Source organism: Epinephelus lanceolatus, chromosome 14, assembly GCF_041903045.1.
Source record: "Epinephelus lanceolatus isolate andai-2023 chromosome 14, ASM4190304v1, whole genome shotgun sequence".
NCBI classification, from domain to species: domain Eukaryota; kingdom Metazoa; phylum Chordata; class Actinopteri; order Perciformes; family Serranidae; genus Epinephelus; species Epinephelus lanceolatus.
The window spans coordinates 36,148,840-36,171,602 of NC_135747.1; the positions used below are offsets into that span (position 1 = coordinate 36,148,840).

The following is a 22,763-nucleotide window of genomic DNA, read 5'->3' on the forward strand; positions in this document are numbered from 1 at the left end:
GGTGTAACTACAGAGTGACACAGACACACCACTGCACAAGTACGTATAAATGCTCACAGTGGCGTAAGCTATGTGCATATCTGTCACACAAGTCTAAATCTCACTTAAGGGGGAAGACAGGAAGGACAAAAGACATACAAAATACTGAAGTCACTGCTCCTGCTGAAGCGCTGCAGTTAGACATCATTACTGCAGGTAAGTGCTATAGTCAGCTGAACTTGCTCATTCCATGACAAACACAGTTCTGTGTTGCACGTGGCCAGTAAGGGTTTTATCACTCACTTCCACTCCTCAGTGGTTGGTTTGACACTCAGTTTTGTGGACCCTCTTCGTGAACATGGAAACAAAGTTAAAGTGGGTAGGGAGAGAGTGTACGGGCGGTTTGGGAAAGGCTCTTCCTCTCCAGAACAAACTGACGTGGTGAATTAAACCAGTAAAAACACACAATAAAGCAGTTTCACTTTACAAATTATTGTTTCTCCTACACTGTTTATCATGCAGGGGCTGCTAACTACCAACACGAGAACTAAAATGGCCGTATCTAGAGCCAGTGTTTGGTTTGCCAGTTCTGGGCTACTGTAGAAACATGGTGGTGTCACATGGTGATCTCTGTAGACGAGGATTGCTCCTTATGTAGATAAACAGCTCATTCTGAGGTAACAAAAACCTGACGATTCTTATTTTCATTGATTATACACTAAAGAAAACATACTTAATATATCATATTCCATCTCTGTCAATATATCCTTTCAACAAGGGAATTGAACAAGAGTGTGTGGAATTTAATCAGTCAGTGTTACTTCGATGGCTGTTAATGTGTGTTCAATGGTGGAAGAAGTACTCTGATATTTTACTTCAGTAAGAGCAGTAATATCACAGCATATAAACACTCTGTCACAAATCTAGTAAACACATTAATGTGTTCATAACTTTAATGTTGCAGCTGGTAAACGGGGAGCTAATTTTAATCACTATATACACTGCTGGTAGCTTTACCTTCTGGGATCAATGTTTTATCTTAATCTGTAATATTACATAATAATTTATTGGTTTATTATATTCTATGACTTTGCACCATTGCAAGTGTTGCACTGAAAATGTGGTGTGTGTGTTGATTAATTAAGTGTGCGCATAGCAATTTACTCAGAATATTCATCTGTGTCTCAAGATATCAACAAAATCAAATCAAAGACAAATAAAAAAACTGCTGTGCTGCAAATATAAAAAAAAGAAAATCATACATTCTCATTTATTTTTTGTTCCACAAGACAAAACAGTGAAATAACCAAACACACACTAACACATAAACTCCCACGTGACTTTCCCACTCACACACACACCTTATCATCACCTTCACATCAGCGCTCAGATTCAAGTCTTTACCTCTGAATTCAAGTCTTCTACATATTGACCGCTCACGAGGTGATGATGATGATGACGACGATGCGTCCTGAAGCAGCCGAGCTGAGACTGTTTCCCTGCAGCAGCTGAAGATCACCAGATGAGACAGTTATTCAGTGGCTGAACTGAGACAATATGCATCACTGGTTTTATTTCACAACTGTGTTGTGAAATGAGGAAATCTGGACACGTTACAGTCCCTCTTAGATTAGATTCATTAACGACTGTACGCCACTGACTCATCACTGTATCCTGTCTGCTCGGGTTAGCTGGCTCTCTTTACAATTTCTTACACTTTTTCATTGGCATTCTCTTGTTTACAGAGGCATCATTGGTATACTACCAGTATATTTATGTGTGTACATTAGCAAAACTTTGAAAATGGCTGTTCTCCATCCACAGAACATGTTATTGTCTGTACCGAGGGCACGTACAGAGTTTGGCAAGCAAGCATTTATGTCTGCAGCTCCTCATCTCTTGTTGGTTCCTCTCGGCTGTTTAAAAGGATTTTTGGACACAAGCTAGTCTTTGTAATCATGTTTAGTCACCTGTTTTTGCATTTCTATGGATCATTTCTAGTATATATTATCATACTTTTGGGCTTTTCTATGTAGTTAATCTTATTCTGTGTTTCATATTGCTTGTTTTAGAGCTGTACATTTTTTACATTTAGTATTTTTGTTCTGTGTTGTCTGGAACTTTATGTTGCTGCCTGTCTCGGCCAGGACACTCTTGGGACACTCTTGAAAACGAGTGGTTAAATAAAGACTAAACAAATAAATAACAGCATTAAGATTTATAGGAAAACACAAAATAAGAAGTATAAATAAGCAGGAGCGACTGCAACAGACTGCGTGCATGGTCGTCACATGCGCACTGCAAGATGTACACTGATTTTAGAACAGTAAAAAACATCACACTGGACTGTTTAGAATGAGCAAGCAATCAAGAATCAGCTGACACTAGTCATTGTCGTTTTGGAGACGACGCTCCAGTGATCTTTTGCACAAAAACAAACAGGAGTAAACTTCAGTTTTTTGTACTGAAGGTCAGATTTTCAACGCCACGACATGAACAGTGTTGGAATGTAATGAGGAGAGATGATGCTGATGGTTGGTTTATTTATTTATCTGGGCTTGGTTGAGATGGGTTTGTATATTTCATATCTAAGACTGTTGTTTACTCATTTGTATCAATGGTTGTAAATAAGTTTGGGATAGTTGCTGACAATTTCTTTTTTAAATGACACGTGACTACTGAGAATGAGCTGGGATTATATAGGTGTACACTTCTTCCTGCTGCTTTTCGAGCACGTCTGTTGATGTGTTTTTTACGTTTTTACTTTGCGCAAAATAAAGTCAATCATTCATACTCAAATAACCTTTACACTTCGATTCCACTGCATTTGAGAAGCAAATATTTTACATTTATTTTAAAGCTTTATTCGGTTTGCAAATTTACATTGCTAAAACATCAGTATTATTCTGGAAGGGGCCATGCTGCAAAATGAGTACTTTAACTTTTGGTGCACTGAGTATATTTTGATCTTTTGTATTTGAGTATGATTTTTCAGGCAGGAATGTGACTTGTAAGAGATATTTTTACACCCCAGTGTTGCTATTTTTACCAAAGTAAAAGATCTGACTGCTTCTTCCATCACTGGACTTGAGTTAATGCACCCAATAATTATTTTCAGTGATCTCCACAGAACCTTTTAAGTCATCTCTTACATTTTAATTGCTCACACACTGTCTGCAGTGCAGGCAGTAACAACATCAAAAGTGTCCTGTGGGCTGTTGTTTCTTTATATGTATTTTTACTCTCTAGCTTCAAACTGTGCCTGACCATTGACGTGTTTGTGCATTTATCCAAAACCAAATGTTGCATTCTGCATATCTGCAGGAGCTGAGGTGCATTTTCTTGAATCTGTTCTTTCATTTCTCTCCTTTCTTTCATTTCTGTCCGAACAGATGTCAAAACCAACGATGAATCTGGCTTGAATCTTATTTGCATAAATCTGTTTTAAGTTTTGGTGTCTCTTTGTCTTTGTCAGTCCAGACTTTATAAATCCAATCTGATTCCAATCGAGATTAAACAAGCGTCTGATTGAGCTGCCAGTGTGAACAGAAACATGCACATGTGCTACAACGTCACATCTCAACACCAGTGACCTGAAGTCAAGTTCAATTTGGACACTGAAATCAAAAAGTAAATGAGATTTGTTTGAATAAGAGGAGTGTTCTGATTATTTTGGGGGCAGTTTGGCTGATAGCTGTTAACACTGGGGATGAGAAGACAAAATATTTTAAAGAGCATGAAAAACAGAGCTTGTGTGGTATTTGGGGAAACACATACAGCCACAGGATGAGCAGACAAACAAGCTGTGTCGTCTTCAGAACAAGTGTGTTTTATATGTACAGAAACACAAGTGAAATCTTCTTGTTTGGCAACATTCAGACCAACGTTACAGCTGCATCACAAGACACAGCCTCCTCATTTATTTCAACAGCCCCTTTTACACTTGCCTGTCGAAGGCAGGAATGTCACACCGTTATTTTGCCTCGCCGCTCTTTATAAAAGCTACGATCACAGAATGGGGGGGCAGAGTGTTCTCTTCGTGGCAGCAAATTTATTAACAGCACCGAATTGATATCTGTGTAAAAGGGAGAGCTGGCAGGACGGGATGGGTGTGAAGTTTTGATGACGTGTTATATTTCCCCCGTTAAAGTTATTTTTTGGCGAGTTTTTCCTTGTCGGCTGTGAGCGTTCAAGGACGTCTAATTGGGCTTTATAGATAAAATTAAAACTGATACTGAATGATGTTTTGACGACGTGTTATGCCATGCGACCCACTGCCTGAGTTTTAAAAAGTAACATGTAGCAGTTAGCAGCTAACTCAAAGAAGAAGAACAGAGTCCGAAAATGTCTGCAAATTGGGAAAACAATGAGATTCGGGAGCTTGTTTCCCTCCGAGCAGAGGAAGAGATGAGCCGAAATGTAACAGAGACAGTAAATGATTGTTGTTGCCATGTTATGCCGTTGTTATTGTTTAGAGAGCGCTGCCATGTCACACCAGAGGCCGACACTGTCGTATTACACGTCAGGCCGCCATACCTCTTTTGCCTCAGGAACGCCTACATGCTATTTAAATTCACACACTGGGGCGACATGATGCTGCATGGTTTGGTTTCCTTATAAAAAAAGCAAAGGCGATGTGATGAAGGGTGTCGTTGCGGCTCCATCACTGGATCTCTGTGTAAAAAGACTAATGAGACAACAGCAGAGGACAAAAAGAAAAGGCCAACTGTTAGTTGGTCTGCAATCTGTTCCTCTGCAGCTGAGTCTGTTCCACGTCTTTCAACACATTTTGTTTTAATGCGTTACATCCTTTAATATCTCAGAGCTGTAAACAGTCATCGGAATAAAATCTGATATCAGCAGCAGTTAAATACTGAGAGAGGCCTGCGGTGTAAATGTGGCCCCACGAGGCCTCCAGCTGCCTCTCAGCAGAATCCCACTCTCTGTCGGACCTCTCTGAGGACCGGCGCAGCCAGTTCCCGGGCCCTGCATGTCCCCTGAGCCAGCACTCCCTCCAGGTGAGCAGGGTCAGACCTCAGCCTCTCGATCTCCTCCCTGATGGGCGTCAGCCTCTGGATCACAGCCTCAGTGACGAGCTTCTTATAGACACCAGTGTCCATCCCTTTGGCCTGCGACACCGCCTCGTCCACGCTGATCCTCGCCATGGCAGAATGGATCGTCACCAGGTTGGACACGCCTGGCCGTGTCTCTGGGTCAAAGGTGACCTCAGAGGTGAAGTCAGTGACTGCACGGCGGATCTTGAGGGCAATGTCATCAGGAGAGTCTGTGATGGTGATCGTCGCCCTCGCTCGGGGGTCGGATTTGGACATTTTGACAGAAGGGTCACGGAGGGATTTGACCTTTCGTGTGGAGCCTGAGGGAGGAAATCATATTAAGAAACTTACAAGTATGATGACAAAAAAAAGAAAAACAATATATTAACTTCCAAGTATGAAACTAATATTACTGCCTGGTGCTTGTGTGCCTCCAATAACCAGTCAAGTTGCAGTTTACATCCATGTCTGTCCAGACTCATATGATATATATATATATATATATATATATATATATATATATATATATATATATATATATATATATATATATATATATCGGGAAACACAGAAGATCTATACAATGACCACAGTATTAACAGGGTTCTGCACATTTTGCATTTCAAAATTCCAACTTTCCAGACTTCTTTGTCGAATTTTTTTAAACCATATTTGACATCGGAGGACAAAAAGCCACTCCTGGAAAACTTTTTATCCATTGTGGCCCTTCAGTAAACACTCCTACGCAGAAAGTTGGATGACATTCCACATCTCTGCCCAAAGACGAAGCAAACTAACTGGTGCTCTCTATACTTGTACTATTTTCCCTGTCATACTGAATAAATAATATCACACTGTTATTACCCCTGTATGTTTAAGTCTTTTTTATATCGTATTTCATTTATAAAGCCGTACCAGGTAAATTCCCTTCGTACATTTGTACTTTAACTGAACAGAGATCAGACAGAAGGTACAGTCTGAGATCTCAAGACTTAGTTTTGTCGTCTGTTCCTGGTGCACAAACTGAGCTGAGAAAGAAAGCTTTCATGTGCTCTGCTCTCCTCACGTGGAATAGCCTTTACAAGATTTGAAACTACGTGAACTGGCCTGATTTTAAAGCTATCATAAGTACGATGAATCAGAGTCAGTTGATTCTTGCCGTGGGGCATAGGTGTTACTGTTTATTTTTTATGTTGTTTATTGCGTGGTTGTTTGGCTGTAACTTCTTCTTATGCTGCTGTCTCGGCCAGGTCTCCATTGTAAAAGAGACTGTTGATCTCAACGGGACTTACCTGGTTAAATATGGGTTAACTAAAATCAATCAATAAATAAATACAATAAAATAAAATCAGTTAAAAGTTAACAATTTAATTTTGTTTTGTTTTTTAATTGCTTCTAAGCTCAAATTAGTTTTAGAAATTTGAAAATTCAAAAAAATAAAATAGAGACAATAGTCTGGAAACAAAAATATTTTTCCACACTCTCTTTTCTTTTCTCCACACTTATCCAGACCTGGAAATTACTAAAATCAATTCTACACTTTTCCACACTTCACAAGAACCCTGTTTCACAGTGGGCACCCAGGATTAGTGTCCCCAATTCAGTATCTGACCAAATGTCTCCCCTTCTGTTCCTGAGATATGACGCTGATTAACGGCTAGAGAAGTGTTTTATGCAGAACATTATGATGTCACAGTGACGTTGCCCTTTGACCTTTTGATATAAAATGTCATCACTTCATCATTTTATCCTGCCAGACATTTGTGTGAATGTTTGTCATAATTCATGCATGAATACTTGAGTTATGGCCAAAAACTTGTTACGTAAGGTTATAGTGAGATTCAACTAGTGACAACCAAATTTCAATCAGTTCATGGCTGAGTCCAGGTGGATGTTTGTGCCAAATTTAAAGAAATTCCCTCGAGGTGTTCTTGAGATATCATGCTTACAAGAAAGGGACGGATGGACAGATGGACAACCTGAAAACATAAAGCCACCAGGCACAGCTGTTTTTAGTATGGAGGCATAAAAATACGGCAATAAATAATATATATAAATACAATTATACATGTTGTATTTGTATCTTTACAAAAGAGGAGCCCTTTCCTTTAGAGCTCTATCTTTGTGTTCAATTCTGGCATCTTTGTCCGGGAATATTAATTGTAGATCAAAATCTCTTCCTCTCAGTCTGCGTGTGACTCCAACAACCTCCACCAGTCAGGGGGCAGGGCAGCCTGTATTTAGTCAACGAAGCATTTCCTGCTTAATGCTGGGACGGTACCAAAATAACTGAAGGAAACCTAAATAAATGCGTGAGTATTTTGATCGACTGAGCTTCTTTATTCTTTGTTTGTCGACTGAACGCCAAGAGAATGCCTAAGAGAGACTTAAGGAAGTTAATCAAACTGAAAATGTTCAAACACATGAGAAGAATTTAAAACTATTCACTTTTTCTTTTATTTGTCCATTAAATTTCCTGTAAATCAACTTACTGTTGTAAAATCATTCCAGTACTGGTTTTTTAATTTGTATAGATACTACTGTGGAAAATAGTTACGTGTGTGAGGATATTTTTAAATATCTACTGATGGATTTCGGCTGGTGAATTTCTGTTTTTATTAGAAGTGAGATGTGAACGACGTGTCCGTGTAACAAGTTAAGATACACCGCTCACTGTTTGATCTGGTCGATGTCAGCTGGTGCGAAATGATGAAATGAGTCTTTGTGCAGGAGCGTTTTAATCGAAGAGTTATAGTTTCATTACTGTTGCCTGGTGTGTGTGTGTGTGTGTGTGTGTGAGAGAGAGAGACCGTCTCAGTGTGAAGCAGATGTATCTCGGTGCGAAGGGATGAGCAGACCTCGGGAGCCGAGATTTCCTCTCCTGTCTTATTTATCAACCCCCGTCCTTCTGCCATCTTGCTGCTCCATCTCTCTTTCTATCCCAAACTAGAAGTCCACGTCCCTCCCACACGCCACATCTCGTTTATTGGTCCGTCAGACGACCTTATTTCAGGCAAATTAAAAAGCCTTCGGTTCGGTTTCAAAGGGAAGGTGGTGACTGGCAGCTCTGCTTTGCCAAAGACTAGAAACGAAGATGGGATCGACCGGTCTGAGCCAGATACTGCACACACACAAAACCCTCCCTGAAGTCATCTCTAGGACATCCTCCCCAAATCTATTATCACTCTATTATTCTGATACAAGAGGAAGAAAATACTTCTTTAATCAAAGCTGCGCTGCACACATGAGTGACTCCATGTTGTGCTTTATGATACCGATAACCAACGATGATGAAACAGGGAGAACATGTCAGCCATGTGTGTGTAAAACTGGAAAACACAGAGCAATAATTTCAAAATAAATCCGTGAAAACATCATATTGTATGTTCATACTTTGTTAAATTTTTCCTTCCAAGTGTAACCTGTGATTGGCCATAAATATTTTTTCTTTAATTTGACCTTTATGTAACTAGAAAACTTCTAAATAGACTTATTTTGCAAGGGAGACGTGGCCAAATGGCAGCACACAAAATTAAAAATATAAAGGCAAGAAAGAGCGGATTACAAAAAGAATTGTTTATCATACAAATTCAAAAATTCTCGACTTTGCCAGCAATAGTTCCTTCTGTTTAATTTCATTCAACAGACTGCACTGTGACCGAAGCAGAAAACAGGAAACTTTCTTATTCATCACTACCCAAGAATTAAACAGCAAATGAACATCCTGACTAACATCTAATGATTGTAAAATAAACTCTGTTATATAAGTTCCTCTGCTGTAGCTTCAGAGGTTAAGATGCCAGCCATACACAGCCACGTCACTGGTTCAAATCCAGCTGGGGACTTTTGTTGCATGTCATTCCCAACTTCTCTCCCTTGTTTCCTGTCATCTCTCTACGACTACTCTTATCTATTAATATAAACTGCTGAGAAAAAAAGGAAAAGAGAGAGAAATACATTTGCAAATAGAAAACAGAAGTATACTAGAGTTGCAGCTCTGATAAAACACACAGCTGCTGACATTTGCTGCTTTGCTTTTCTGATGTATTTTTCCTGTTCCAGTTGTCTGATGGACAAACATTAATGATGTTACAGCATCATCCACATGTTTCCAGTGACTAAAACTGATGCTTGATGGTAGAAATCACTGGTGTCACTCCCATCAAGCCTGTCACAATAATAACAACTCCTTTTTGACCTATTATCAGTCGAATACAGCACAAAGACTGATAAACATTATTGTTTCCTGTAAATATACACTCAATCTGAACTTGATTTACGCAACACGTTGCAAAACAGTTGGAACACAGGCATGTTTACCACTGTGTAACATCACCTCGTCTTTTAACAACACTGTCTTTTAACATCCCAAGTGTTTGGGAACTGAGGACACTAATTGTTAAAGTTATGAAGGTGAAACTCTTCAAGAATTAAAAGACCGTCTGTGTGAGTGAACAGGCCAAAATCCCATCTGATCACTGTGAGTGATTAGTGTCTTCATACAGGAAGTGTCTTGCAGCTGGCAAACAAAGGCTTCTCCACTTATTAAATGTGTTTCAGTTAACGTCCCCCACTGTGTGTCGAAAAGGATTTGCAAATCATTGTATCCTGTTTATGATTTCCGTTTTAAAAACAGCGTCCCAACTTTTTTGGAATCGGGGCAGCCTTATAAAGAGCAACGAACTTTGAATTCTTCAGAATACTCAGACACTGGAACTGAAAAATATTAAAGTATCCGAAATAAATAAAACAAACTACATTTAATTTAATATTAAACATGCTGAACAGAGGTATATCTTATCTTATTTCTTAATATAATGCTGATCCAGTTTCTCAGCATTTACGACCTTTGTTAACCAAAAATGCAGCTACATATCAGCTGTACGTTAGCGACAAGTGACAACAACAAGTACAACAAAATAAAATGTTTCACATTAGCCTTTACGTTAGTTGTATTTCCAGTTTTCGTTGTCACTGTTTTTAAACAAAGTTAGCATACCGGGTTGTTCATGCTAACGTGCTCTCCTCTCTCAGTCGGCTTAAACCCAAAACGTGCACACCACGAGTCGTGGAGTTTGGCTTTGAAACAGAGTAAATTTGGCCGTATTCTTCCAAACCTTTCTGGCTAGTCAGTAGTTGTTGGGAAAAACATCTATTAGCTCCAACGTTATCGTCACTTCACTTGGTTCACTGTGGCTGTGTGTATGTTTTTGTGTTTGTGTGTGTATTAGCTGAGCCCTGCCCACGATGAAACTCCAACACAGAGAGCAGACAGAAGGATAAAATCAGCGCGACCAGAAATGACATCAAAACGTGTCTCAGCATAGCTTTACTCTGTTCTATTCGGTTAGGCGCTGTGAAAACAACACATAAAGCCTAATGGTTGGGATACCCTGCTGTTTACTCTGGCATCATGTTGGATAAAAAGTTGGTGGCATTCTTTAGTAAACAACCACACATGTAAACAAAACAGCAATATTGTACGATATATGGAAATGACCTCAAAAATGTTTTGCTGACCTCAATAAGTCGATATCGTAATTATCATGACACCTACAGAGAGGGGCTTCTGCCGTTTTGTTTAAGAAATCCAAAGAGGGAAAGACAGCTGTTTCTTAAAACAAGTGCAGTAAAGTAAATGTAACCTTTTTTCCAGCTCAAATCAAATTGCAATTGTCTAAAATGTTGCAGGGTCGCCACTCTGCTGAAATGATACACTTCAAGGACTTTTCAAGCACATTCAAGGAGAAATTACGTCAAACATAGGGGCCAGTAATTCACATAGATGCTCATATATGCCGGCCTAAATCCATCTAATAATCACAGTCTACTCGAAGCTTACGACAAACTGCCAACACTACAGTAAACTACAGTAAGCTTTATTTCTGTGTTACTTCAACGCGAATTGATGTGATCACTATAAGCAGTTTCCACTGTATATAAAAACATCAAGTAGCAATTTCTTTAATTAGTGAAAACAACATTTTGGTGATTTATAACCATTTTTAACATGACATTAATATCCAAATACAATATTGATTTTTTTTTTGACAATCAAACAATCCACAGAGACTCACACTCAGAGATCCCAGTAAGATAAATCCAAACACTTTTAAGATCCTCTTTTAAATCCGAGCACTTTAGAGTACTTGACTTTTTACATTTTTTTTAATTCAGGCACTTAAAAGTACTCGCACACGTACTCAAGTTTGTCAAGTCCCGTGGCAACTGTGAAAATCCAGGCTGTTTGGTCTTAATTCTGGCAAAGCAAAGTGCTCGGTTCTTTCTAAATACAGACATTCATTTCTGGAAAATTAATAAAACAAGCTGATCTTTGTTAAAACTGGATGAAATATTCGGACTGCTCTGGCAGATTTTTTTTTCGCTTGTTTTAAATAAATAAAGTTTTAACGCTGGGTTATGGACAAAAAAGATAAAAAGGGTGGAGATTTAATTAAGAAATGTCACACAACTCACAGCTACAACCCTGATTCCAAAAAAAGCCAGGACAATGTGTAACATGAATATAAAACAAGAACGCTAAATGCTTGTCAGCATACAGTGAGGGAAATAAGTCTCAACACATCTTTAGTTTTAAAATTAAACATACTTCCAATGCAGCTATTCAAATTAAAATCAGACCAGACATTGGTATTAACTTAATAAAACTACACTGATAAAGAAATCAGAATGTTTCAATCCATAAAATCGAGGTGCAGTGAAGTGGAATGACACAAGAAAAAAGTGTAAAACACACTAACTCAAATTTATTTAATAATCGGAGAAGCCTTTGTTTACAGTGCCATACAGCTTCCTGTATGAAGAAATTAATCACTCACAGTGTTCAGATGGGATTTTGGCCCAGTCTTCCACACAGATTTCGGGAGGTATGTTTGTGAATCTTGGGAATGAAATTTCACTTTTATAACTTCAACAATTACTGTCCCCAAATGCTTACTGAGTGTTGTGAAAGAAAATGTGATGTAACACACTGGTAAACATGCCACTGTCCCAAATTATCTGGAACATGTTGCAGGCTCCAAATTCTCAACTTTTTTTGGAATCAAGGTTATTAAAAAAAAAAAAATCTTTTGTCACTGTAAAAGTAGAAATTTTATCTCCAGTCTAACAGCATCTGTGGGGTGATTTCTCATTTGAACGGCTGCTAATACTGACTGAATTTATTTAGTGTGTATTTCATATTGTCCCATGACGATTAATCGTAACCCTTTTTTATTTTTCTATTTTTACATAAAAATAGAAAGGAAAAGCTATTAAATTCCTGCCCCGATCACCAGCTACCAGAGATCTATTTTAATTGGCAGTACACAGTCTTCAAACGCACATATCTGATTAAAACCTAGTGTGTGTACGAGTGCCTTCATGCCTGCAAATGTGTGTGTATGAGTGTGTGTTCTTACTGAGCAGGGCGCTGGGTTCAGGGAACAGGTCTCCGTAGTGGTTGTTGAAGATGCGAACGAGATCCTGAACCAGCTCCAAATGCTGGACCTGATCCTCTCCGACGGGGACGTGAGTGGACCTGAGAGATGAAACCACAGAAACAACATGAGCTTCTTCAGCTACTGATGGCACAGGAGGTGAAATACACAGCAAGATGTGAGCACAAACTGGAGGCACTTTGGAGTGACTGCTGGAGCTTTTCAGGGTTGGTTTTGCAACTGTCACCCGGGAGGAAGCGATCCATTAATATTGTCTTTGATAAGATCCAGAGTGCATTAAAGATGAGTTTCTCTCTGGTACGTTGCCCTTTTTTCTCAGGAAATTAGTCTCTGGCTGTTTGATGGTTCAAACAGAAACAGCTGAGGAGAAAGCTTTTAAATCAGTAGAAATATGCAGCTTAAGTTTTTAATTTTCATTGCAGAAACGCAAAATAATCTAACCATCAACTGATGTGATCGCTAACACAACTTGAATCAAAATCTGCTGACGCAGCAGCAGCACACTAGGTTGCATCAGACAATATCTCCACACTAAAATATGACACAAGAAAATATATAAAGCAAGTAAACACCCTGTTTTACTGCATTTTAAACACATTTAGGAGTATTAAGGAGCTGAATCACACATACTTATAAAATCTATTTTTTGGAGGAGATAGTTTTGGTTTTATTTGTGCAGGTTTTGAAATTTCAGCCTCCACCCCCACACAGTGAGGTGAATGGAACTGAAACATGTCTTTCCAAAAGCAAAGTTACTGCCTCTCCTGCTCTCCTGATAAACCACAGAACACTCTGTTAACAGTTTTCACTGGAACGACTTTATACTGAAGAAAATAGTCCCTGTGAGAACAGTTGGCATGTGTTGTGGATTAAAGAGAGGAACACAAACTTAATTTCTGGAAGATGTTGCTGTGGAATTTTTAAACATGGTTTTTCAGCATTTTGAATGTCTTGTGTTGGGATGAAGGCTGAAATCTCAAAACCTGGATAAAAAACAAACCATTTGCTTCTTCAGAAATGACAAGAGTAAGTAGACGTAAGTAAATGCATTTTTATTTTTTCTTTTGTGATACAAGTGCAGTGCTCGTTTAAAACATCCCTGTTAAACGTGCCGACTGTTTGGCCTGTGGTATTGCTGCTTACAGCTTTCTCAAGAACTGCTCATACAAACAACTTAACACTGCGCTTTTTTGTGTACTTAGCAGTGCACGTCAACCCCAATTCACACATTCTATTACCAAAAAGACTGACTTGATCAACAGTCTGTTGATGTGTCCTCATTCTCATTGCCTTGCAATTTAACACATACTTTACTTTGCTCAAAATAAAAAATATTCTTCGACACCTTTGTCCTTTCATATTCCATATGAGACTTCCATGACAGTTTATCACCCAAAAAATCTGAACTAAGACACTCTTTCAATGTAAACTCCATCTATTGACAGTGAAACTAATTTAATCCTTTTTTCGATTTGCAAAAAACATAAACTTAGTTTTAGTCGCATTTAGGGATAACTTGTTATCATCAAACCATCTTTTCAGTTTGACCATTTCATTTGTAATAATTCCTGCTAACACTTTTAAATCATCTCTAGAAATAAAAAAAATGTGTCATCCACAAACAACACAAATTACAATATATTTATGTCACTGATACACAAAATAAAAAGTTTATGCCCCCAAAATAGAGCCTTGTGGGACTCCACATCCAATCTTCAATAACTCAGATGAACCACCAGCAAACTGTACATATTGTCTGTTATCTAAATAACTTCTTAACCAGTATATGATGTTTAGATGTGAAAATTATTGAAATATGTTGCTATTCTGACTCATTGTGCCCCAAAATAATTAACAGAAGCCCCCTGAAGCACTTTAAAAAAATGCAGCTCAAAAATTTACTTCTTCCTGTGTACTTCTACTTCAGAGGAAAACATTTTATGATTACATTTACCTGACAGAGACATTTTATTGGGTATGTTGCAGATGAATGTTTACTCACGGATATATATCAGATAAAATATGACACATTATTGGTCATTAAACTATCCAGAATTATCCTAGAATTGAAAGTTTTACCTTTAATAACACCTGTTTCACTTTAAGTAAAAAATTGGAATGCAGGACTTTTACTGTGTGGTTTGATAGAATTAATATTAATAAATAATAGTTTTACTTCAGAAACAAAAACAGTTTTGAATACCTCCTCTACCACTGCAAATACCACTATTCCCATCTAGAGAAAGGGTGAAAAGTAAAGCAAGAAAGTGTTTGCTTGGGGCTGTCACATTACTAAATCCGCCCCTGAACAACACACTCAAGTCGCAGCTACTCCGTCAGCAACCTTATTGGTAAAATAAAATTAACAGATGTATTAATGTCCAAATAGGTGTAACAGTTGCTTGCTTTGACATAACCACTGCATGTATAAAGTAGGGCATAGATTTAACTGGTTGAGGTATTTTGCAGGTGGTAACGTTATAGTGTAATCAGTTCGCATGGCAAAGAAAAACTCAACCAAGACCGCGGCTCCTCGGGTTCAGTAAAACAGTGAGACATGCTTGATTCTGCAGAGCCATGAAGCCCTGCCTCTTGCTGCTGCACACAGCCACAAGCCCTTTTTTCACTGCCCGTTCAAGGTGGGAATATCACGTAGTTATGCCGCCTCACCGTTCTGTGTAAAAGGTATAATTGGGGAATGGGGAGACAGAGTTGTCTTGCCTCTAAGCCAGGAACTGAGGTAGTAACGCATGGGTGTAACGTTATGACAATGTGTTATACGTGCGACCCACCGCCTGAGATTTGAAAAGTCAAAGAGGAAGAACAGTGGCCAAAATGTCCACAAAGTGGGAAAACAATGAGGTCCAGGGGCTTGTTACCTATTCCTTTAGAGGCTTAAGACTTTGTCTATGACGCTTAAGAACAACACACAACAACACAAACACAACATCCTACTCGTATGGAGATCTCACTTGTAGAGGAGGATATCGGCGGCCTGGAGGACAGGATACGTGTAGAGACCAACGCTGCCTTCATTCTTCTGTTTGCTCTTCATCTGTGATAGAGGAAAGAAAAATGAGCAAGTTGAGGTGGAAGAAAGAGAAAAACTAAACACAAGCAGGGATAAAAGCTGACAGGAGGGAAAGACTGACTCAAGTTGACTTTCTCTTTTCCCCTGAAAGAGCCATTCTCGCCTCTACGACTCATCGATTCTCAGACAAACGGGCTACGGATGAGTTCACGTGACATTTTTCCACCATGTTTGAGATCAACTCATGTGTTGGGTAAACAAAAGGTGTTTTCTATGAAGCAACAGAGACTGAGAACAGGGCTCTCTCGCTCGGCCTCAACATGTATTAAAGCTGCACGGGGCCCAGAGGAGAATCACTGTAATTATAAGAGTTTTTGGGGTAGAAAAACAAAACAATAAAACAGACAATAGGAATGTTGGAGAAATGCCGGAAAGTTGGAGGGAGCAGAAAAAAGGGAATGATCTTAATTTACTGAAGTTAAGTGCAGACGTGGCGATGATTAAATCAGCATGATTGTGAAGCACTGAATGAGTGAGACGAGGATCAACCTTTGATAGACATATCACATCAATAATAATCTCTAGATACTATCGTAGGAGCCATCTTCTCCTTCATCAGATTGCAGTTTGTTTGATAAAAGATTTGAGAAATCCAGGCTGGATTTTAAAGGTAGTGTCTGATTAAATGTGTTTAGATATGAAATAAATACTTTTAACCTCAGCTGATGAGACAGTTAGTAGGAAACAGATCTGACCACAGTGAGTAACAGGATATCAGTGTTGGGCTCAATTTGATTTCACATCAGTCAATTCAAAACATTATTTGCCATTGTATCTCCAAAATGACCATCTATACAGTTGAAAAAGAAGAATCAATTTTGTCACACAAGTTTTTTATTTGTATTTCCTTTATTTTCAGTAAGTGATTCATAACTAGCTCAGATATCTTTTAAGCAGCTTCAGTGAAGAGCAGCAAGCAACGTTACTGCAGTCCCTGTTTTGCAACACTATCTCCTAGAAATTACATCTGCATGTTACTACGCTGCTTTCTTAATTACGTTGTTGTGGTGATGTAATTGCTGCCTGGATAATGTTCAGAGACGTTTCTCTCAGGTAACAAAACATTTCATTCATATACTGCGCAGCTTTCAGAGGGAGGTGATTGTGGAGCATGGTGCAAAGTGCAGGACCTTTACAAGAGAGCCCCGGGATTATGCCTCTCTCTTGTGTTAATGTTAGACAACAAAAGCACTTTGGTTAAGGTTAGGAAAAGATTGTGATTTAAGTTAAATGTTGATTTAAAAAGGATTATAAATGATTCTGTACTCACTACAAGAGGATACTGTTTGCATGACTGCCTGTTTTGATGGAAAACAACTGAAACACGTGGACAATAAACATTTTGCAGATTTGTTCAGTATCAACATTTTTGTGATTTGCCAGATATGTCAATTAGCAACATTTTCTCATTATGTTAATAGATAACATAACTTCTCAGCATTACATTTCCCTCAAAAACATATTTGCAGTTTCAGTTTAGTTGTATATAAATGTAATTTCTGGGAGACAGAGATGTGTATTTGTCTCTGTACAGGGTGTCTACAGGTATCAGACACCTTCATTTAATGCTTTTTAAGACCTTTGAGATCATTTTAACCAAATTTAAGATGGAATTTGGACAAATCATCTTTTTCTTATTGCAGCATTAAAGGTAAGTATACAGGTAAGTATGTGTGGTCGGGTGCAGAGGTAGGTTTACGTAGGTATATGGTTGTTAGAGTGAGTTTGGTTAATTTACACTTTGCCAGTAAAAGTAAAAAAACAGCATTAGGTTCAGTGGTGTGTTTAAAGATTTGTGACTTGAAATGTGGACTTTAACACAGAGGAGCTTGACTCATTTTGACAAGATAAATGAAATCAGACAAAATCTTTGTGACAATTAAGACCTCAAAATTCTAATATAACACTATTTAATGACTTTGAACCCTAATATCTATTAAATTAAAACCCTGCCAACACCCTAAAGTCATTTGGTGATTATAATAAAAACACCACAGTGAGTGTAAGTTGATCTACAAATAATACAAATACTATATAAATGTAATAACACACTTAATAAAAAAGTACTGAAGGCTCCCAGAATTGTTTAATAAATATCAAGTTTTACAAGATGTTTTTAGTGTGTTTTGTAAAGCAGCGATGCATTATTGTTAGCCCATATTTAAATGGTTAATAGGTGCTTATTAGAAGATCATTTGATACTTAATAACAGAGTAATTCTTATAACCATGTTTAAATACAATCACAAACTAAGTCAGGGTGAGTTTGCAACGCTGCACTATCGCACCATGTACCATAAAATAAACTCTGAGGTGTCACACATGATTATAAATGACAGATATTTCTCTATCTCCCCGATCATTTATATGTGCATGTGTGAGTGTCGGCTGCAGGAAATATTCAGAGTCTAACCTTCCACTGCGGCAGGTGTCGGAGGCGAGGCATGCTGGTCAGACAGCCGAGGATCCAGGAGAGCTCAGCGTGCTCGGATACCTGCAGGGTGGAGGGAGGGGTGAGGGAGAGGGGCAACACATTCAGTTATAATTGTCTTAAAAAAAAACACACAGACACACAGACAGTATATTTTTGTCCTAAATGCAATTTGAATTTCACTGGGTCACACACTGAAGTCTGGTCCTGTTTTAGGATTCACCCCAGGAGAAATTATTAGAAAATTACCAGCTAAACTGATTGTTTTAAAGCATTTTAAAATAAAAACTTAAGATCAGGGGTTCTGACAGTAATAATAATTCAGTAATAGTATGGCAGTTTGGGTAGGTCTGGATTAAGTAAGTTATATATGTGCTTACACAGTGGACATATGATAGATGCATATCCACACACATACACATGTATTCTGCATATATCTGTGTGTTGTACTTTATTTAGTTATACAAAACAGTCTTCACCACAGAAAAGCATTTGAGACATAAATAGAAGAAATCAATTAAGCAGCAGATTAAACAAACAGATGAATGGGTGAGAGCTCTGCTATGGGACAGGAGGAGGGCGCCTCCTTAGCGCCTCTAAGTGGCAGAGACGAGTACTGCTCCTCCCTATCTGTCCTGACTCCTCACAGACAGGTGCACCTGGTCACACCTGTGTTCACTGTGAGGACAAGTTTAAACTAAAAATGAGAGATTAATATGCAAAGTAAAAAGGGAGACAATATAATTCCTATTGGTTTTTAAGGCTCTTAATGGCATCTGCCCCTCCTGTTTAAAAGAGTCCCTATCACCTTATGTCCCTCCATGAACCCTGGGATCCTCCGCAACTGCCCTTTTAACTGCTCCTGATGTCACTACAAAAATGTTTGGGGATGCTTCTTTTATCTGCTACGCCCCAAAAATAAGGAACACCCTGACTTTAAATATTAGACATGCATGCTCAGTGGACAGTTTTAAACGACAACTCAAAACACATCTTTTTAATAAAGCCCATAACTAGTAGCTTTCTGTTTTAGTATTTGTAACATGTATTTTTATTACTTGATTAATTATTACTGATTAATCTACTTGTTCTTCTCATTTCTGGACGCAAATTTCAGACGCAAACTGAGTAAGTCTACCTGTGACTGACTAACTCCCTTGCAGAATGGACTGCAGACCAGTTTCGGTTGTCGGCTTTACTGCGACACATCTGCCAAAGTTTATTTCAACTGAAAAGTCTTTAAACACTTTCACAGCAAAAACTGTGGTATGAGATTAATTTAGATTCATTAATCACAGAGCATGTCATTAATTAGATATATTTTTTTCATCACTTGGCAGCCCTAGTTAATTTACATTAAATCACAAGTTATATAGTAAAGACAGTATATTATTAGGTTCAGCAGGAGGCTTTTAGAAGAAGACAAAAAGAAATTAAAAGATGGATAAATAAGACCTCACAAATACACATTTTTAGACAATTTCATGACTTTTAAGGCCTAATATTTATAAAATTGTATTTAAAATATCTTAAAACTTTTTAAGGACCTGCAGACAACCTATGTTAATATGGCATAGCATGTGCATCTGGCAGTGGTAAATCAACTGCATATACATATCTGCTTTCATGGAGGCTGTTCTGACTGCGAAAAAAAATCTTGTGTGTAAGAGTGTATGTGGGGATGCAGGAAATATCCTGCAAATTAAACTTTATGGATGCTGGCTATATTGCCATCCCCTCTTTCTCAGTGTGAAGTCAAAAGCAGACAGCGGGGACATAAAGCAGGATTTGGGGCAAACATGTGGGGGGCCGGTATTCATTACACACTGCAGACAGACAAGAGATGGGACAGATGTTGATGACAGCGCAGAATGGGATGGATATGGTTTTGAAGTGTAATAAAACTCTGATATTTAAAAGCTTGGGAAGAACAAGGCCTCCATTCATGCTGCATGACAAGAATGCACTGCAACAAGAGATATGCTGATGTTACGGATGGTGTGAGTATTACACTGATAGTGGGTTAACAGTTGGCCCTGCATTATAAATCCACTTCTGTCCTCGATACTTCTATAAACCCCAGAGGACTCGCAGATTTGCTGATTCATTCACTTCCTTTTTGATACCACTGACTTCAGCTCGTCACCAGATCTGCTCTTTTTTTTTTTTTTTTCTTCAATGGAGTGGAGTATTTTCTTTGGGCAGTCGTTGTATTTTTACATGTGGAGCAGGCGTGTTCAACAGGAGGGTCGCCTCGCTGCCAAGTTATGTGGCATGAAGCTAAACGGGAATAAAAATAGGACTGTGACTGTGTGTGTGTGTGTGTGGGGGGGCAGAGAAACACAGATGGACTGAACTCTCACACTCTTTCTCACACACACACTTCTGCTCCTTAACTTGTGAATAATAACAGAAAACACACACACACACACACACACACACACACGTAAGGGAGAACCAAACAGCTGTTCTGATTCTGTACATTTTACCCTGAAATCTTGGATCCACCGCAAACGTTAAGACCGTCATTATCCGTCTTGCTGACTTTAATGCTGGTTTATAAATGCATGTGTTTTTATAGTCCCTGTGAATTTCACAGAGTGTACAGTGGAGATAAAAATCAGGAGCAATCAAATAAGCAATTTGGGGGCCGGCTGGCATGTTGGCAGGTAAACATGAGTCGGCAGCTTTAATATAAACAGTCAAAGATGGCTGTCTGCAAGGCAAACTTAAAAAGAGATTAAAACTAGAAGCTGCCTTTTGAAAAGAGAAACATACATTTATAAGCGCTAACATACTTCACACAAAAGTCCACTGCAGCAACGATTATGTTAATGTTTTGTTAAATAACCACCTTAAATGTGAGATACAAATGTGCAGACATGAACTAAAGAACACAAACATATATCAGACGAGAGTTATTCATACTATATGTGATCACTTATGAATATAACAGCAGAGTAGTATTATTCATTCATCTGACCTCGCCGCATATCGACATTTGGTCATGGACTTTCCACGTCCAGGTATGACACGAAAGGTACCCTGGGTGCGTTGGTTGTTGATGTTCTGGGACACAGTGTCAAGTTCTGCCTGTGACGTGCATTGTCTTCGTTCAAAATACACTTCTGTTTTCACAGGAAATTTACCGTTTACATACAGTCTCTTTCACAATAAATGTACTACGTAAGTACAACAACATGTTTCTTTTTCCTCCAACAACTTAAGCACTACGCCAGGGTTTAGGCAACAAAAGCAAGTGGTTAGGTTTAGGAAAAAAGACCAGGGTTTGGCTTTATAATCTTACAGGATGCAAACTCTGCTTTCCCAGGTGAAAGTCGGTCTCACCCACCCTACTTGGACTTTCGCTGCCTTAACTTTCATTCTTGTCCCGCAACGTTTCCCCCTGACACCGCAGAGCGCTGTTAAACTACAACGTCGACCGGCCGCATATCATGCCGATGTTAAAGGACGGCTTTTTCCTCAGTGTCTGACGGCACAAGGCACTGCCCAACCGCCAGATTTTGATGACTTTGGAGCGAAACTGGGTTGACCAAGCGGCAGCCTACGGGGCCAAAAAATGAAGCCAACATGACAGTGCCGAAAACTGCAGTTCCTCTTATGGCCACTTGAGGCTGGCTCCAAGAGTGAGTCAATCCTCATAGACCCTCATGTTAAAATGCCTGACTTTACAGCAGAAATTAACACGTTAACAGCCTGGTACAAAAAAAAGTTTAAGCCTCTAAAGCTAATCTCCCTGTTCATGACATCTGTACAAGAAATGAACCTTTATTTAGCTCACCAGTTTACATTTTATGAAGGTTTAGAGTCACACATAATTATTGGGCGGCCACTTTGAGTGACAGGCTGATAGTGTCCTCAGCTTCTCAGTCAGATCCACCCCTCACTCCTCCACAGTGCCAGCCTCTCATCCAAATAGGGTCAATTCTGGCTTCAAAATACCAATGGGTGACATCACAGTGGCTACATCCATTATCTTATATAGTCTATGAGCTTAAACACTAATTAAACACTAATAATGCACTGCAAGGGCATGCCAAGAAAGAGATAAAATTCAAAGTTCCCAAACATGTCTCTTATTCCCAACTCGTCAAACACCGACGCTTGGTCAGTGGTTCTACATGTCAGTCTTCAGGAAAGGTAACTTACACAAAGAACACAATAAATCATGTTTTCAAAACTGACCCTGAATTCCAGCGTGCAGTGAAACACAGCTGACATCTATCATCCATCCATCCTCACTCTCCTGCCCACCTGTGACTGCTGGAAGAGTATCGCCCTCTCCGGGTCGATGCCACAGGCCAGCAGGCTGGCTGCCATGTCCAGGATGTTGCTCCTGAGTCGTGCCGGGTCCTGAGGCTGTGTGATGGAGTGCAGGTCCACAATGCTGTAGAGCACCGAAGGATACTGGTCCTGCAGGGACACCCAGTTCTCCAGGGCACCCAGATAGTTGCCCAGGTGGGGCACCCCCGTTGGCTGGATCCCTGAGAATACACGCCCACCTCCTGGAGGCTCCTGGAAAGAAAGGGAATAGCTTCATTTACACTTTGTAAGTTAATGACTCTTTGCAAAGATTTAAGTATGTTCCTTAAAAAAAATCCTCTTCAATTAATCACGCATTGTCTTATGTTTTTCTATTTTTGCAGTGGTCGGGATGTTCCTGGGCACAGTGCGCCGGTGAGGTCGGACTTTACGAAAAGGTAGCGTCCAGGTGCCAGACTATAAGCC

The 22,763-nt window shown here is 39.1% G+C and overlaps 1 protein-coding gene across 1 annotated transcript in view; it reads right to left on the reverse strand.

The window, feature by feature from the left end:
- Positions 1–1,221: 1,221 nt before the first annotated feature.
- The window catches only part of wars2 (tryptophanyl tRNA synthetase 2, mitochondrial), a 109,288-nt gene continuing 87,746 nt past the window's right edge, over positions 1,222–22,763 (reverse strand). Inside the window, exons 5-9 of the mRNA XM_033617225.2 lie at positions 22,290–22,550; positions 17,997–18,077; positions 15,466–15,548; positions 12,455–12,573; positions 1,222–5,353 (exon numbers count right to left, since the gene is read on the reverse strand). Of these exons, the coding sequence (XP_033473116.1) occupies positions 4,905–5,353; positions 12,455–12,573; positions 15,466–15,548; positions 17,997–18,077; positions 22,290–22,550 (993 nt within the window). The 3' untranslated portion in view covers positions 1,222–4,904. The remainder of the gene's footprint in view (positions 5,354–12,454; positions 12,574–15,465; positions 15,549–17,996; positions 18,078–22,289; positions 22,551–22,763) is intronic.